The sequence below is a fragment of the Lissotriton helveticus genome, chromosome 5_1, assembly GCF_964261635.1.
Source record: "Lissotriton helveticus chromosome 5_1, aLisHel1.1, whole genome shotgun sequence".
Lineage (NCBI taxonomy): Eukaryota > Metazoa > Chordata > Amphibia > Caudata > Salamandridae > Lissotriton > Lissotriton helveticus.
Genome location: NC_136065.1, coordinates 1,780,455,226 through 1,780,472,846, shown reverse-complemented (window position 1 = coordinate 1,780,472,846; position 17,621 = coordinate 1,780,455,226). Strand labels below are relative to the sequence as shown.

Sequence of the window (17,621 nt, the reverse complement as noted above, 5' to 3'; positions counted from 1 at the left end):
TTAATACATAAAGCGAACAGCGCGCGAAGCATAAGTTTAGCCGTCCGCTTCTACCGACAACTGCTAGCTCATCAAGTCCCCCCACTTCTTTGTATAGGACTTGTGCCCTGGTGGTAACACCCTGCTCCAAGGCCCTCTAGACTCCAAACTTTCTCTTCTTCAGGGCAGCAGCCTGGTGAAATATGTATGATCACCTCATGCCACAGCACCATCTTTCAAACCAGCTGCCAGCTGATTCATTTACAAAGCCATCATGATCAGCCCCCGTTGTATCTTGAGGACAGGTTCACCATCTCTGACCGCTGCTGGCACACCTCCAGCCAGGACACCCCTTAGAATAAAGACAACAAAATGTGAAAAAGAACATAAAGCAAGGTAATGGGTTTATTCCATCAATGCTTTCAGGATTTGGAACAACACCCTAATATCTATCAGGACCGACCAAACTCTGCTCCAGCTCAGGAAAGGGCTAAAAATGCACCCCCTCAAAGAACACTTCATCACAACACACAGTTCACAGATCAGAAATCGGTGAAATCACTTGTTGAAGATTAGCAACTGAGAAAATCGGGTATTCACAATATACAGATGACATAGTCATTCTCAGTCAGGCTCCCATCAGGCTACAAAGGGAAATTAATGCTTTGGTAGAATATAAAAAGCAACGAAGCTTAGAGATGAATTCAAACAAAATAAAAATAGTACGCCTGGTTGATAAAACATTCAAGTCATTCACTTGGGGTGCAAAGGACAAATGCGCAGAAGTAGTATTATTCTACAAGTATCTTGGCATCTATGTCAGCTGACCTTCAAAAAACAACTAGCCTCCTTACAAGCTAAAGCGAAGTCCCTAATCTTTGCATTGAAGTTGTTTCAAAAAATACTTAACTGCTCTGCACAGCTGCACCTGTTAACAGTCATGGCAGCCAAGCTTTTACCCGCTGTGGCATATGGATCAGAAATTATGCGTGGAAAGGAGGCAACCGAGCTGAATTCATCACAAACAAAGTGTATACAGCTGTCTTTCGCTTGCCTAAGTCAATCTCGCCAGCTCAAGTTCGGCCAGAATTCAAGCTAAAAAAAAATCCAGTAACACAAAACTTGAATGCCTTCTTCAAGGTGTGTTTGTCATTTCGTGCTGCGGAGAGCGGATCTCTATGCAACGTATGCTTGCAAAAAATATAGGTACAGATGAAGAAAAAAAAACAAGCAAAATCACGGGAAGGCCACTTACATTTGGCAATTAAAGGCCTTGGCTCCAGAGAAGCATGGGCCATCCCCACGGTAAGGGCCGCCTTCTTCCGGGTGTGCAATGCCGCAACATAAATCCAGTCATTACTGCAGAATAAATCTTCTTTAGCAAGGGAATGTTATGCTTGGCTTATCAGAAGCTGGAGCCCAAAGCATATCTTACAACTCACTTTTCATTGGCTATAAAATGTCAGTTCATGATGTTTCGCTTTGGCCAATTCGATACAAAGGACCTTATACCATCTTGGAAGAGCTGCCTGATCAAATCAAATTGCCGTTTATATAGATATAAGCAAGAATCAATCACCCACATATTCTGCAGTCTTAGAGACAAAGAAGGAAGTTACTCAGACCACTACTCCAGCAATTCTAATCTGGAACTGCAGACAAGCAGTCATCACCTGGCTGAGCACAGCCTCAACTCCCCTAACTTGCCGGGTACAAAATTCCTGAACTGGTTCAAGAAGTTACTGTGTGATTTATAGTATTAAGGTACTCTGAGGAAAACTCTATTGGGTCAAAATGACTTACTACTTAAAACCTTCGCACCCGCATCTGAGGAGGGAGGGTGCAGCAGAGCTTTTTGCAAGGGCCGGTTTTGGCCGATTTTGTTACCGGGCCGATATTGCAGACTCCTGGTAACAAAAACAGCCCCCAGGGGCCCAAAACTGGCCCCCACCCTTGCGGCCCACTGGGGAAACGCCCGGTGCCCGCTACAGCCAGTCCGGCCCTGAATCTGTGCAGTGTTTTTTATAAATATGCTTACCGGGGGCAATGAGGACCCTAGAAATTGCATCTGCATGCTCGAGGATGTATGGGTCTTGTATCAGTCACCATGTAATGTCTTTTTTTCAAACTTCAGGTACTTTGTCAGTTTTGTGATCCAGTTCCAGTTCCACGAGGCCCTGTGTAAAGCAGCCAACCAGGCAGGGCCACTGCACAAATGTGACATCTACAAGTCCACAGAAGCAGGAAAGCTTCTTGGGTAAGTAATGAAAGGTGCATCCCTGAGTGTGTGCTCTGGAGGGCCTCTCCCTCTCGTATCATGGAGCTTATTCTAGGGACACCAGACAAGCGTAACAGGGTAGGTAGGGTTTTCGGGCTCAGGGAAGGGTAGTGTTAAGAGCTAGTAAAGGGATTTTAGGATTCAGGGAAGGGTGAATAAAGGGGTAATAAGAGGGGTTTAAGATCCAGGAAAGGGTAATGGGTATGAGGATGGCAGGGTTCATGGGTTTGGTAGTTATAAAGTGTAATTAGGGGCTTTTAGGGTTAAGGAAAGGGTAGCAGCAAGGGGTAGTAAGGGATTTTAGAGTTTAGGGAAGGGTAGTTTTAAGGGTAGTTCTGGTATTGGAAGCACTAGAGGGTACTGGGTTGGTAAGGATTGAGTCAAGGCCAACTTCAAAAGCGGCAGGGTTACACAGGATGCTGAGATGGTGACGTTTGGGTATAGGCATGCCTTAACAGCTGCAATACCCACAACATACCTGGGTTGTGAGGCTCTGGTCAGGGTAGGCATCAGGTACTCACCAGACATTGTACAGAGAAGCTGGGAATGCTGAGGCTAGAGTAAAGTCAGGCCTTAGTAGCTCCATGCATGTATTATTCGGGGTTGTTATTCCCTATTGGATGCTTCAGTTCAGGCTCAGCACAGCAGTAGTGAGGATCACGTAACACTGCACAATGCTTGGGTGCGTTCCGAAGGCAATGTCATGTGTGTTTAATTATTTGTGCACTATACATTAAGATGTAAACTCGATGTTTAGTATTGTGCTATGTCTGATAGTGTGGCATTTGTAAGTTGGAATGATATTTAGCGTGTGATGATGCACAATGTATTGTGTAGTACATTTTGTGTTGTGATGTCTGTGCTATGTTTTCACTATGTTGCGCTGGCCTGTGCACTGTTTTGTGTATAGTGTATTATGTGTTACAATAATGATTAGGATGTGTGCTTTGTATACACTAATGTGTTTATTAGATACATGCTGTGCAGGATCTATGTATACACAAATGTGTGTACATGTACATGCTGAGCAGTATTGTATATTGTGGTCTGTGATTAACATTTTCCACTTTGTGATGATCTGTGACTTTCAGAGTGTGTTTTGAAGTTGAGGCATACACTATTTTGTGTGCTATGCTACTCCCCTAACTAATCCATTACACAGGCTTGAGATGTAGCGCCTTCTAAACCTGTCGACCAGCAGTGATGTACCCCAAACATGTCCATGCGTGAACATGTTTAGTTGGCAGAGCACTAGGAAACCCTTTCTGGGTAGCCATGCGCTATATAAACCCTATTATCATAACATGAAGCGCTACATCTCCTGAGCACGACGTGGACTTGCAACGCAGTGCCACCTAACAACAATGCCAGCCTGCAGTACATGCGCATGGCACGACCCAGCAGTGCAGTCTTTTACTGGGCCATGGCATGGACTGGCTGTGCAGTACCCCTAACGTATCCATGGCATCAAATTGCAGTGCAGTATTTTCTATCTCGGCTGTGGCGTGGATCTGACGTGCAGTACCTTAAAGCGGTGTTACCGCATCCATCTGCAGTGCCTCCTCAAACAAGATGTTCCCCCAAAAGTGTCCATTGCACAACCACAATGTGGACTTGCAGTGCTGAATCTGCACTAATGTACCCCCAAACGTATCCGTGACATGAACAAGAAGTTGACATGCAGTGCCGTACCCTTAAACATAGCCATGACATCAGTTTGCAGTGCAGCACGTTCGAACGTCCATAATATGTACCAGCGGTGCAGTGATATGTAACAGAGTCATGCAGTGGGCCTGCAGGGCAGTGCTTTCGCAGAGTGTGTGTGATTTCCAGTTTTGCTTAGTGCACTGCCCTTTGCCACCCATACTAAAGTGCCTGATGGGCTCTTCCTCCCCCTGCAGGGACGCCATGAAGCTGGGCTACAGCAAGCCCTGGCCAGAGGCCATGCAGATGATCACAGGCCAGCCCAACATGTCTGCTGACGCTCTGATGAAGTATTTCCAGCCACTGACCGACTGGCTCATTCAGGAGAACAAGAAGAACGGGGACACCATTGGCTGGCCCGATTACAACTGGAGCCCTGGTAAGTCAAAGGGAGCCGGTCTAAGCAGACACGTCATCTTGACTTCTGTGTGATTAAACCACCATCTGTGTTCCCCTGGGGGCATCTAATATCTAACACTACAATGTATCCATTAGTCTACGAAGAGGAAGGGCCACTGAGGTGTAGCAGTACTACATTACCTCTTAATTTAAATGTGTGGAATTTGGCTTATATTCCTGCCATCTACTGGTTAACTACAGTATTGTATTTCGAAATCTAGCACAGGATATTTTTGTTATACACAATTGTATTGTAGCGTCGCATGTATATATCTCTTCAAACCATATTGTGGTATTCCGCAATGCATTTTCCGACTGCTAGTTGGCCACACTGTGGAGTTGTGCGTGGTTTGCAGTGTTGCACTTGTTGTGACCCTCTGTGGGAAGTGTTTTGATGTCACGTGTGAGTGACCAGAGAGGTGCTCTTGTCTTCCTGGGGCATTGCTCTCAGCAGTGTGATGAAGGGGGAGGTGTGTAAAACACAATGCATTGTCCAGATCCGGACTTTGACCACCCCTATATTGAATCTCGCTATTCCACGCCATCCCTCTCTGTGTAATTCCTTCCCATCCAACGCATCCTATTTCATTTCAGTTTTCTCCTCTGCCACTATCTATTCAGGAGTGTGAAATTTGGAATTGACAGAGTACTGAGGGATAGAGGGGCTCTATATACCCACTCATTACTCAGTGGGACATTGATTAATTCACCTGTTCATCCACATCCTGGCACATAGAGCATCACTTATACACACACTCGGGGGGGGGAGATTTACAAAATGTCCAAGCAACACAGCGCAGCCCCCTCGTGAGGCTGTGTTGTGCGACAGGGAGGTCGCAGGAGAGGGCTATATTTTTAAAGATATGGCTCTCTCCTCCCCTTTCCCTTGCACCGGCGCCAATTTTAGCTGCCGTGTGCCATGCACACACCTTAGCGCCATAGCGCTAAGGTGTGTGCATGAGTGTAGCATAGCCTTCATGTACAAAATACTATGCTAGGCATGATGCAAAGCTTTTCCCACTTTGCATGCATGCGGCACAGTGCAGCACGCATGCAAAGTCGGAAAAGGAAGGAGAAATTAAAAGCATTTTGCCTTCCTTGTGCCTAGTTGAAAATTGCAGTTTTCTCACGCTAAACCCAATCTATTGTTTTTAGTAAATTGGGTTTAGCATGAGACACCTTGGGTGGTTGCATGGGAACGCCCATGCACCACCCTTGGTACGCCCCCATGGCACAAAGTAATACGAAGCAGAGCAATTCACTGCTTCAAATTACTTTGACATTTTTTCCAGCACTAAACAAGTTTAACGCTGGAAAGTTAATTAGGAAAAAAAGATTTTGCGCCGTTGTGTGTCACTTTTGTTACGCAAACACAGCGCAAAATCTTAGTAAATCCCCCCCCTCGGTGACCTAGTTACTCACTTAGGTACTTGGGGTGGGCAAAACTCACAGAGTTTCACTTCACGGAATTCCTTTGAGTGACAAAAATACCTGAAGTAACTATGTTAGGGGTGTCCAACCTTTTCAATAATGAGATTTACTTTTTGTCAATGAGCTACTAAAAATATCACTTTTGCAGTAGCAACCACATCACCCAAAATAACAATATTTATCATCCCAAACAGGATTACCTATATATACTAACCCAAAATTCCATGCAGAGTTACCAATCGTAACATCAAAAATGTTCTATCAATAGGAAATACTTCCACTCGAGTAATGAAATAGCAGCCATAGCAGCAAGGACTTTTGCCACCAAGGGAATACCATCAGCAGTAAGTCTCAATGAGTCTGCAAGAATTGTCATTCAAATATCATCTTTACTAGTACTTTGGTGGTGACTGTGAGTTGGCTTGTGGACCGCTAACATACAGGGGCAGTAGAGGCCAATGCCCTAGTGAAGGACCCCACCCTATAGAGATCCCCACTGGTTAGGCAGAAATCATTTTGATGGAAGTGCTTCCACCGACATGGCGCTAGCACTTTCATACAAACTGTAATGCCATGACAGCCATGTCATGTATGTCAGTCACAAATTCACAAAGCAAAGCTTTGTTCTGAAATGCAAAGATACAATGGCCCTGATGAGGAGGGAGTTTTCTACCTCTGTGTTACTCCATAAATATTTTTCCTTTTAGTCATGTAATGCCACCTACCTCTAATCCTGTGCATGGTGGCCCTAGGCCGGGAAAGTATATGCATCAGAAGCCCACACAACATAGGGAGCGGTGTCCGATACATGGACCTACTGGCCCGTGGCAGATGGGCTTCTGGGCCAGGGGTTCTGTCATAGGATATTCAGCACCACAACATACAAGTAGAGAGAGGGTCTGAGGGCGTTTTGAGACCTAGCCTAGGTCTACACCCCCTAAACAATATGTAGAAACAACAGAAACCTAGGGGTCTAAATGAGAAACTATCTCAATATGTCACACTGGTCTAAAAAGTACCAAAAATGACTATCAATTATTAGAAGAAAGTGAGACAAACAAATAGAATGTCCGTAGTGGTTAGTGAGTAGAACCCAAGAGGTATTCAGAGGATTCCCATCACCATCTTGCAATGATCAAATATTATCATTTGGTTATCCATCATAGGTAAAAGGATCTCTTGATCATTGAGACCATATTAATACCTAGTACCATGGCTGGGTCCTTCCCATAAACACTTGTTAACCAAATAATCGAGATGATGGGTTATAGTGCTGTGCAAAAAATATAGTGGTGGTGGATGATAAAACAGGATAGAAGACAGAAGAAAAAAGAATCTGCCTACTTGTTAATTAAAAACAAGAACAGTGCAACATAGCAGTGTTAAACAAATAACTGCATAAAAGCCAACATGTTTCAGCCTTAATGGGGAGGACCCAAGGCTTTCTTCAGGGCTTCTGTTCACAACATTGCTACTGCAAAGTGAGTAAATATCACGGAGGAAAACTCAGTTAACACAAAAAATTGTGAAGTGATAAATCAAAAGGATAATAGAAGTAAATAGCGTATCCTCCGTATCTGTGGATGATTCAATGCATCTATATTCACAAAACACAGAACAAACACAATATTTGAAGTGTATCACTCATATATCTCAAAGGAGACAAAAATTAATAATTAATTATAACACTCACCCAACATGACCGGGGATATAGCCTCACCTCACCTGGACACATACTCAGGGATAGTGAGACCACGCTCTGAAAAAATTAAGGATACAGGTACATAGTGCAGGTACGTGAAATAACTAGATGACACTCTGATCTGCAACAATATAAGCAAGCCGAACATTATCCTCAATTTTATGCAAAATTACCAATTCAAAAGCCTTAGCATCTAAGGGCTTTGACCACTGTGGGTGTCTCCTGTTCCACACTACATGGCTTAACAGACATTGTAAACCCAAAAGGTATACAAACTGCTAAACGTGTTCTGCTTTAATACGAAGTGTTCAATATGAAAAGTCTCACAGTGTTATAACTACCTAAGCTCTTCATCATGGTAGCATTGTAAAACATACCTGTCCGTCGTTGCCTCTGACAGGACCCGAGTTTAGGGGGAGGCAACGAACAGGACAGGTATGTGAAGTTAACTAGTATTGTGGCGTGGCGCCGTGACCAATCGGCACCACGCTGTATTGGAACAAAAACGAAACCGGTAGGCGTCGCCTCATTTTTTATCAAGCGTACTCGATATAGCCTCAAGTTTTTGTTAGAAAAGACTATTAATAGTGCGCGCTAACAAGGAGTTATGCAAGGCAACTCACCCTGTTCAAAGAGACGTCTCTGTCGGTATTCAGACTCAGGGGTAAACTCCGTTGTCCCGCGAGACTTGGAGGACTACAAAATGACCTCACGCCACTGCCTCGTGTAGTTCAAACGTTTCGCGCATGCGCAGCACTATATTCTCGGCTCTAATAGATCTTATACGGCATGTTAGTTTATCTCATGTCGTATATCCAAATGGAGGATTTAAAGTGTGTCAAAAACAATGAAAGCTTCTTGGCATGTCCTGCAATAACAGTCAGATAATGGTATGAAGTAGTTAGTGTACAGTCCTTTAAAATAAAAAGGGGGGGCGCATGCTGCAATGTAAGTATTAAAACTTCTAAGACATGGCCACTATGCGCAGCGCACCTCGAAGCAACTATAAGTATCTGCACCCACTATGTAAACTACCTCAAAGTATATTTGAAAAACTTTAGAAAAGGCATGTGACCTAGGGTTAACTGATAGAGTGTAAAGACTATCATATCAGAGTGTTGTCCAAGGGATTTCGTCGTTAAGACCCTGGCAATCAGAACGCAATTTGAAAATCCACGTTTGTTCTTTCATGAACCGAAATTTTGAGACGTCAGAAATGTGGGTGGGAATCAAAGGTTTTTCCAAGACCGTCCACCTAAAATCAGTTTCCTTATGACCATGTTCCAGGAAATGTTTGGTGAGTTTGGACACGCTCTTTCAACTCCTAAAGGAGCTCTTATGCTCTAGCATGCGTGTACGCACCTTGCGTGTAGTCATCCCAATGTATCTCTCATTACAGGGACAGACCAACTGGTAGATGACATGTGAGCTGTTACAGTTAGTGAACCGTTTAAGTAACCAAGGGCGATTGGTTCCTATGTCCAGTTGAGTAGTTCTACAGGTTTGGGCACAAACAGAACATCCACCACAAGGATGGTGTCCCTGTATTGCCGGAAGATCCCAAAGGGTGCCACTTGTCTCTGTCCGTATGTCTATTGGGCGGGTGTGCACCAAACAATCACGAAGATTCTTGGACCGCTTAAAAGCGAACAAGGGTCGCTCAATCTTGTCGTTGGTACAGTTCAGTACTCGCCAATGGCGTTTGACAATTCTCTGAATTAGGTTCGATTTGGCATTAAAGGTACTGACAAAAGTCAGACGTGTAAGAGGTGGCTTTTCAGTTGTGGGTTCTAAGAGTGCCTCACGGTTGTTATTGCTCGCTCGTTTAAGGGAGTGTTTGATCAGTTGTTTAGGGTAATTTCTTACTTGAAGTTGACTAGTAAGGGTGGCTGCATGTCTCGTGAAACTTTCATTAGTAGAGCAGTTCCTACGTATTCGTAGAAATTGCCCATATGGCAGATTGTCGCAAAGCGACTTTGGATGTTGACTCCCATAGAGAAGGAGTGAGTTTCTCGCCATGGGTTTCCGGAATAGTTTGCTTTGAAGACCAGTGGGAGTAGCGTATATAGAGAGATCAAGGAAAGCAATCCTCTCTTTATTCATCTCCACAGTAAACCGTAGAAATCTGTTTTGAGTGTTCAACCACTCGTGGAAACGCTTGATTGAATCCATCTCGCCCCGCCAAACTACCAAAATATCGTCAATATAGCGTTTCCACCATATTATTGACAAAAAGAAGGGGTTTCTTGCTGTTAGTACTTCCTCTTGTTCAAAAATATGAACATAGAGGTTCGCCAAACTTGGCGCAAAAATACTGCCCATACCCGTGCCCGAGATTTGAAGGTACAACATATCCTCGTACCTAAAATAGTTCTCTTTCATAGCGATTTTTGCTAAGTACATTATGAAAGTCATTTTTGGTACTTTTTAGACCAGTGTGACATATTGAGATAGTTTCTCATTTAGACCCCTAGGTTTCTGTTGTTTCTACATAGGATATTCAGCCTCTGAATAAGGGGAGAAAAATACGATAGCGGGGCTCCCACACTCTAAATTACACCTGTTGTCTCCAAATATGAGCCTATTCAGTAATATATAAATTATGCCTTCAAATGTCGGATTTTCATTTTTAGTAAGCACTCCATTCTATCATACCTAAGCCTTATACTTGCTGAAAAATACAAACACTATGTTTTCCTACTTCTAGGTGAATGCACATTTGGTCTAGAGCATCTGTTTGTCACTTTCATCACTGCCTCAAATGGGTAGAATCTGTCTCACATGCCCCTGAGTAATCATCACGTGTCTGGGATTTCCAATATAATGTAACAGATGCCCATATGTGGCAAAGTGGCTGTCATTATGTAAGGGGGCCCACAATACGCCAATGATGGTCAACCTTTGGCCAAGGTCACTGGTGTGCCATAGACTGGAAAGAGGGGCCCTTTCTGCCAGGGAGAGCCACCACAGAAAGAGAACACGCTCACACCCAACAATTGCAAACCATGACATGTGAATGTACTCCCATACACTAGCATGTACACACAGATACGAACATTTGTGCACACTCCATATCCATTCTTCAATGGCAAGAGGAACTTACCTATCTCTGCTCCAACTCTGAACCCTACTCTTCACTGCTTCTGGACTGATCCTGTTCAGCGCATCCGAATGTGCTCCCTAACCTTGTACTCGAGAAGCTGACGTTTTGCCTGCATTCTCATGCACACACACAACAACACACACACACTCACGCACACACACACACACACACACATACACACACACACACACACAAACACACACGTGCACGCACACACGCACACACGCACACATATACACACAGGTTGACACCACAGTGCTCCGCAACAAGACTAAATTGACTCTTGCAACATTTAAGAGACATCACCTGTCAGCTCCAGACCCTCTGAATGACCCACCTGATTGGGCTTCATCTAATGAGCTACTTATTGACACCTGGAGAGATACTGGTAACTCACAAACAACTCGTGGGATGACCCCTAAGTAGATACATCCATCAAATGTCTCCTTTGGATACCTTGTACCTAGTCCCTATGCCATCTCTCACTCTGAGTGCGCCCATGAGCTATGTAGATGACAAGCTAGTGTGCAAGTCAAATGTCCTAAGTGAAAATGTCCCCTTCTGCCTTCTCTAAAGGGAACAGGCTTGGGAAATAGACTACCTCTGATGCCCGCTTCTATTGTGCCTAGGGTGGTGCCTAGTACACCATCAGGACTGTGAACATACTCATCCGGGACAGAGTGTAATGGACTGCCCTGACATGCATACATACATACACACACACACACACACACACACACACACAAACACACACCCTCCTTCCTCCCCTGCCTACTTAGTGGCAGTAAGGCTGATTTCCACATATTGACCATTTTAGTGCCTCTGGAATGGTGAGCGGTAACTCACTAGTGGCTTAGTCTGAGCCTAATACCCACCTCTCCAGATCGTGTGATGGTGCAGGGTGCAGTGCAGCAACCTCACCAAAGCCTTCGTATCACTGCAGTTCTGTCTTCACAGTCCTCTCTCTCAAACAGAGCACTCACTCAGTCAGACCTCACCCACCCACATCAACCCACAAGGCCAGCCACCCTTTCAAGTAGATTGGTAGCTAGATCCTACCCACCTGGATCTTAAACTCACCATCCCATTCAAAAGGGGTAGGTGCCACTTACCTTCGCCCCACTAGGCTCTGTCTGCCATCTTAGGGGGTTGCCAGTAGCATGATCTGGGTTCACAATCACCTTTATATTACGTATGTGCAGCCTAGTCACTGCTCACACTTTCTGTAGGGAAGAACTATTGCCCCATCCCTTCCTTTACTTGCTCCACTTCCATAGACCATCTTTGTGATTAATATCTAGGAACCCTGGCACCATTCTTTGTAAATAGAGATTTCCCAAGGCAATTTTTGTACGTTTTTCCAACTTAACTTGTGTCTGTGGAGCTCCGAGGGCCAAATGTGACAGTTAATTTACTCAACTCTGGCCTGTCATTCCAAAAGCATCTTGAACATTAACTTTCCCCTCCCACCCCACTTCTTCTCCAGCTCAAGCAATGGCAGACAGTAAAGTCAGTTTCCTGGGGATGTCCCTGGACAGCAACCAAGCCGCTGTGGGGCAGTGGATACTGTTGGTGCTCGGCGTGGCTCTCGTCATTACCATCATCGTATTGGCCGTCAAATTCTCCTCCATCAAGCGGAGAGCCAACAAGTCGGCATCAGAGACGGAGCTGAAGAAGTACTGAGTTGACGTCAAGTGGTGGACATGAGCTCTTTGGGGGCAGGTGGACTTGGTGTCTACCTAAACGCTCAGCCAATCAGAGCACAGGACTCTTTCTCTCAATCAGGTCCTACCTTTTTGACTATGCAAGAGCCAAAGTACATGTTGATTATTTATTGCTAACAATTCTGATTCCATGCAGGCCACATACCAACAAACGGTTCTAGTCAATTACTTTGTGGTATATGACCAGAATGGCCATCTGAGCTTTTGACCCTGTACAGTCCCTAATTTAAAATGTATGTTTTCTTAGGTCTGCAGTGGGGCAAGGGTTGGGAGGATGGGGTACTTGACTTTTATTTTGGTAACCTAGAAACCACAGGGAAAGTATGTTTGTTTTGATTTACATAATATTGTTGATGCTTCACCAGCGGCTGTAAATGACTGTTCAACTTGTAATGCTATAAAAATACCCAAATGTGCTTTTCCTTCAACATCAGCAGTTTCCCTGTTCCCTCTGTCCAGTTTCCTTGCTCCTGTGGAGAAAACAATGTTTGAAATGTTCAAAGGTTCGTCCTGTTCAACTGAAGGTGCTACTCTCTTGTTCATTGCCTCTTATATAAGTTCATAATTTCAAGAACAGCATTCCAGTAACAGAGACTGAAAAACAAGGGTCTGGCCAGAGCCAATGGGACATTCTCTTTACACCTGTTGAGTTTCAAGCTCCAGCCTGTAGACGTTAATACACTTAGCTATTCCCTCTGAATATGCAACCACTCTGCCAGTAATAACTGACTCGATGTCATCAATAGTGGACCGAGTGACATCATCAAGCAAACAAAAATGTGCATAGTAGGCAGCGATTCTCAGATGCCTGGAACCAGGAGCAAGCCACGATGGGCCTCAAGGGAAGAAAAAGAAGAGTTTCAAACATTTCATCTTGATCGCAGGAGTGTAAATGTGCTTGCCCAATGCTAATGTGGCATTATTGGGAACAAACAGAAAATGCCATACATTTGCCATATGTTTTTACCAATGTCACTGAGAATTTCTGCAATGCAATTTAGAAACCAGAGGTGAGTGAACTCCAGGGGGATCAAATGCAGAGCATCTTCGAACAACATTTGTGATACTTTTTGATTAGAAATAAATACACAAAATAGAGTGCCAAGAAAATTGTGTTAAACCGTATGTATGCCTTGAGTTTTTTTTTTTTTTTAATCCTTATGAAACTAATGAATAGTATTGGCAAGTATTGTATACAAAGTAACGCTGGGTCAGTACTGAAGAGTGGCCCATTCCTGGAAATTTAGAGGAGGTTTATTTGTGATATGAGTCACAGTGAGAAAGAGTCCTTGTGTGGAAGTCATGCCTCAACAAATCACCACCTGTTCTAGTCTCTTCTCACTAGTCCTGTCTACATATGCAACTTTGACCTAAGTGGGCATTTAACTTGCCCAACTCAAAGCTAGGATAATATTTATTATCTTGGCCTCCAAGAAAAGGGCATTGGACATCAGACCGAGAGGCAAAATGGGTGGTGCAGGCCAGACGATATGAACAGTTTTTCAGAATGTCTGCACGTTGGTTCAGGCTGTTTATGGTGCCCAGTGTGAGTATAGTCTAATAGACAATTTCACAGAGGGACCATCTCTGTACGTGGTACATGACACCATGATGAAATGGGTTTCGGCAAGCTAATCTCTATTCTAGGATCTGAGTACATGTACACTTAGGGCTAGTGGAAGTATTATGACACATGTATGGGGAGACCAGGCTCAGGGGTGTGTTAATGGAACTCTAGATCTCCTGTTAGTACAAATTCACACAGAGGACACTGCCCTGTCTTTGCCAAGTAAGAATATTGCCTCTTGCCCGTCACCCTACTAACTGCAGTTGTTACAAAAAATACTAGGTCTTGGGTTTGTCCATTTTGAATGCTTTGCTTTTTCTTTACCTGAACACCTCAACTGTTGTCTGGCCTCTGGTCAGGCTCTGCGCCCAACTGTCTATGGGTGGACTACTCTGGCTGTGCTTGACCTTCAGGAATGGGGTTGGCCACAGGGCCTGCACCTACAGGCCCTGCACCTACAGGCCCTGCACCTAGCTCTTCGTAGGCGGTCAGCTTCTTTTTTACACAGCCTTCAGCCATAGGTTGGCCACAGGGCCTGGTTTCCAGCCAAGCCATGTGCCCAACTCCCCATGGGCGGTCAACACATGCAGCTCACAGTCTTCAGGTGTGTACAGCGAAGTTTTGGCCGCAGGGCCTGGCCTCTGGCAAGCCTTGCACTGAACATTCTATGGGCCGCCAACCACAGTTGCGATTGGTCTCTAGCCATGTGCAACAGGCAGTTGGCACTGGGCCTTGCCTCCAGCCAGGCCCTTCTCTCAAACCTCAGAAGGCGGCCAAAACCCACAACACACATACTTTGGCTATGCACAGTGGTGGTTTGCCACAGGTCCTGGCCTCTACTCAGGCCCTGAGGTCAACCTCTACTGTGCATGGCTATTATCCTTGTTTAGTGGGAGTCCACAGATATCCAACCTCTGTTGTGCATGACATTCAACTGTATACAGAGGGGCTGGCCACAGGTCCTTACCTTGGTCAGCCCCTGCACCCCGACTCTCCTGAGGTGGCCAACATAATCAGAGCATGGCCTATGCTCTTTTTCTTTCCCCAACACTGTGCTCTATGCACCATGATGAGTAAAAGAGGCTGTCATAAAAAAGAATTCTGTGCTGACCAGTCAGTCAGTGCACAGCATATTTGCAAACCCACAGCTAGATTCGTAAATCTGCAATTGAAAATAGGAGAAAAAAACTCCCACATCCAATGGGGTGATTTTATTGTTTTAATTGGATTCACAAATCCACAGCAGTTCTATGATTGAAAGGTCCAAATGGTGATAAAATGTAACCTCTATATGACCCTTTTGAGCACTGTTTTTAAATGCTAATTTATTGACATGTACTGAAAAAATTTACACCAAACCAAGCAAAGCACTTCCTTGAGTAATGTCTACCTTCGTGCTAAATTTGAAGTAATTCCATATAGCTATTTTTCCTATATTGATGAGCAAATCATCCTATAGGAATTAAAATGGGAATTGCCACTCTTGGAACGACTACCTTTTTCTTAGCTTACATGAAACTTGCCATAAAGAACCTAAAGTGGATATACTTTTTTGTAGAAAGTTTTGTGCAGTGTTGGCAAACAGTGCCAACATTATTAAGAGACCAAAAATGCTTTTCCTATGGAAAAACTGACTTTTACTGCACTGATAAAATGGCCCAGTGTATGGTAGATAAATACATGCTTATACTCTTTCTTAAAATCTATTTTTTCTTTCAACCGTTTCCTTATTTTTCGTATCACATTTTATATTATCACAATTCATTATAGAAATGTACCATACTGTGTATACATACAGTTCAATTTTATATATCTTTTAATTAACTAACATTACTATTTTAACATTGTAACAATTATCATTGCGTTACTGTACGAGGAGGACCAGCAGGTAAGTGGTTTTAAGGAATTTATTTAGAAGCAGCACAGTACCTCTGAACAGCTCAGCCAGTAGAAGATAACTGCCACAAACAGAACATAGAAGATGGAACAGCAGAGATGGCAGGCACGCCGTATACATTCCATGTAGAACATATGAAAGCAGCACACTAATGAAATCAAAATGTAACACATCTCACCCCATAACACAAAAGGAAACAACAACAAAAAGAAATAAACCAAAACAAGAAAACAAAAATGAAAAAATAATAGAAGAAAATGATAACATTAAGTACAGTACCTCGTCTGGCACAGAAATGGTTCTATTGTTAATTTTAACCCTTGAAGCAACAGGCAACCCTTTATCAGGAATAGGACGATTTGCCAAAGAAGTTTTAAAAACAGTGAACTTTGAGTCTTCACAAGACCTGAATTTAACAATTCTTCTTACATTCCAGACCTTGCCATCCTGAGTAACCACACTGTTTTCACACACCTTCACAACTTTAACAGGAGGACCAAATTTGGAACGACCTTTGGCTAAAAAACAAGGTTTTACAGCGTGAATCTTTCTGGATTCACTATGCTCTGCATTATTCCGCGGTCTAGTGGTTGGGTCCAGATTGTAGTATTTTTTCTGGGTTTTTTTTCGTAACCCCACCATTTGGTGTACTCCTGTGACATCGGCGCGCTTCCGCCAGAAGCTCCTACTTTTGGGCGCCATCTTCAGATTATTTTTCCCGCCGTTGGGTCTGGATCATCACTGAGAGGTTCCAGAGTTTTTGGAAAGAAGAAGCAAAAATAAAGCAGGAAAACCACAGAAATTTGGAGAATACATCTCGCAATCAAGAACACAGAGCCGGGACGACGAAGAAGAAGGGGAAGATCAAAAACTTCGACGTCCAACGGAGAATGCGCACACAGGGGACCCCTGAGCGCAGGAATGGACAAAACACCTTTCAAATTCTGCCATAATTGCCACCACAAGTACGTGCAGAATGACCAGCACCCGGTTTGCAGCCACTGCCTTCCAATTGACCACGAAAGCAAGGATTGCAACCCCTGCTCAGTATTCACCCCGAAGACCCTCAGAGTAAAGGAAAGACAGAGGAGAGCCAACTACAACATGCAGGTCCAAGGACAACCTTTGTCGCTTCGGGACTTAGGCCTCTCCAGTGAAGAAGAGGACAACATCACCAAGGGACCTGAGACTACACGGTGGTAGAGAACGATATGAAGTCGACAAAGAAGGTAAGAGACGTCGACCCCTATAAGCCAGACAGACTCTCGAAAATCAGAGTCAAAGTCCTCGAAAGGAGTACTGGCACCGAAGCAATCGACAGCCACAGCTGCATCCAGGGACAAACAGCCCAGCGGATCCTTCGAAAAGGTCTCCCAGCCGGCGAAAACCCAAGACAAACTTAGGTCGTTGAAGCACGTCCCCGAAAAGGCACGCTCGACACCGAAGGAAAAAGAGCCGAAGGCAACTTCGACGTTGACATCGACGACATCAAAGAGAACAGCCGGGAAGCATTCAAGGAGCCATCGACCTGCAGGTCTGTCACACCTAGGACAGAGACAAAATATAAACATTCCTCTGAGGACCCAGCATAAATCCAGGAATCCGTCCCGGCTGACTCCCTTATTGCAGCAACAGCCAGAAAGAGGGCCAACATTCCCACAAACTCAGGGCCACCTCCAGACAAAGAAAGTAAGAGGATAGTCCTCACAGGAAGGAAAATAGAGAGGAATGCAGCTATTCACTGGCGCATTGCTAACTCTAATGCCCTATTAAACAGGCATACGTACCAGCATTGGGAGGAGGTCAGACAGCTACTCAAACTCCTCCCTGAACAGTA

The 17,621-nt window shown here is 44.3% G+C and overlaps 1 protein-coding gene across 2 annotated transcripts in view; it reads left to right on the top strand.

The window, feature by feature from the left end:
* The window catches only part of ACE (angiotensin I converting enzyme), a 236,673-nt gene extending 223,228 nt beyond the window's left edge, over positions 1-13,445 (top strand). For both annotated transcript variants that reach the window (XM_078645075.1, XM_078645076.1), the window contains exons 23-25: positions 2,114-2,236; positions 4,159-4,340; positions 12,083-13,445. In XM_078645075.1, coding sequence (XP_078501201.1) covers positions 2,114-2,236; positions 4,159-4,340; positions 12,083-12,279 — 502 coding nt within the window. In that variant the 3' untranslated portion in view covers positions 12,280-13,445. The remainder of the gene's footprint in view (positions 1-2,113; positions 2,237-4,158; positions 4,341-12,082) is intronic.
* Positions 13,446-17,621: the final 4,176 nt, after the last annotated feature.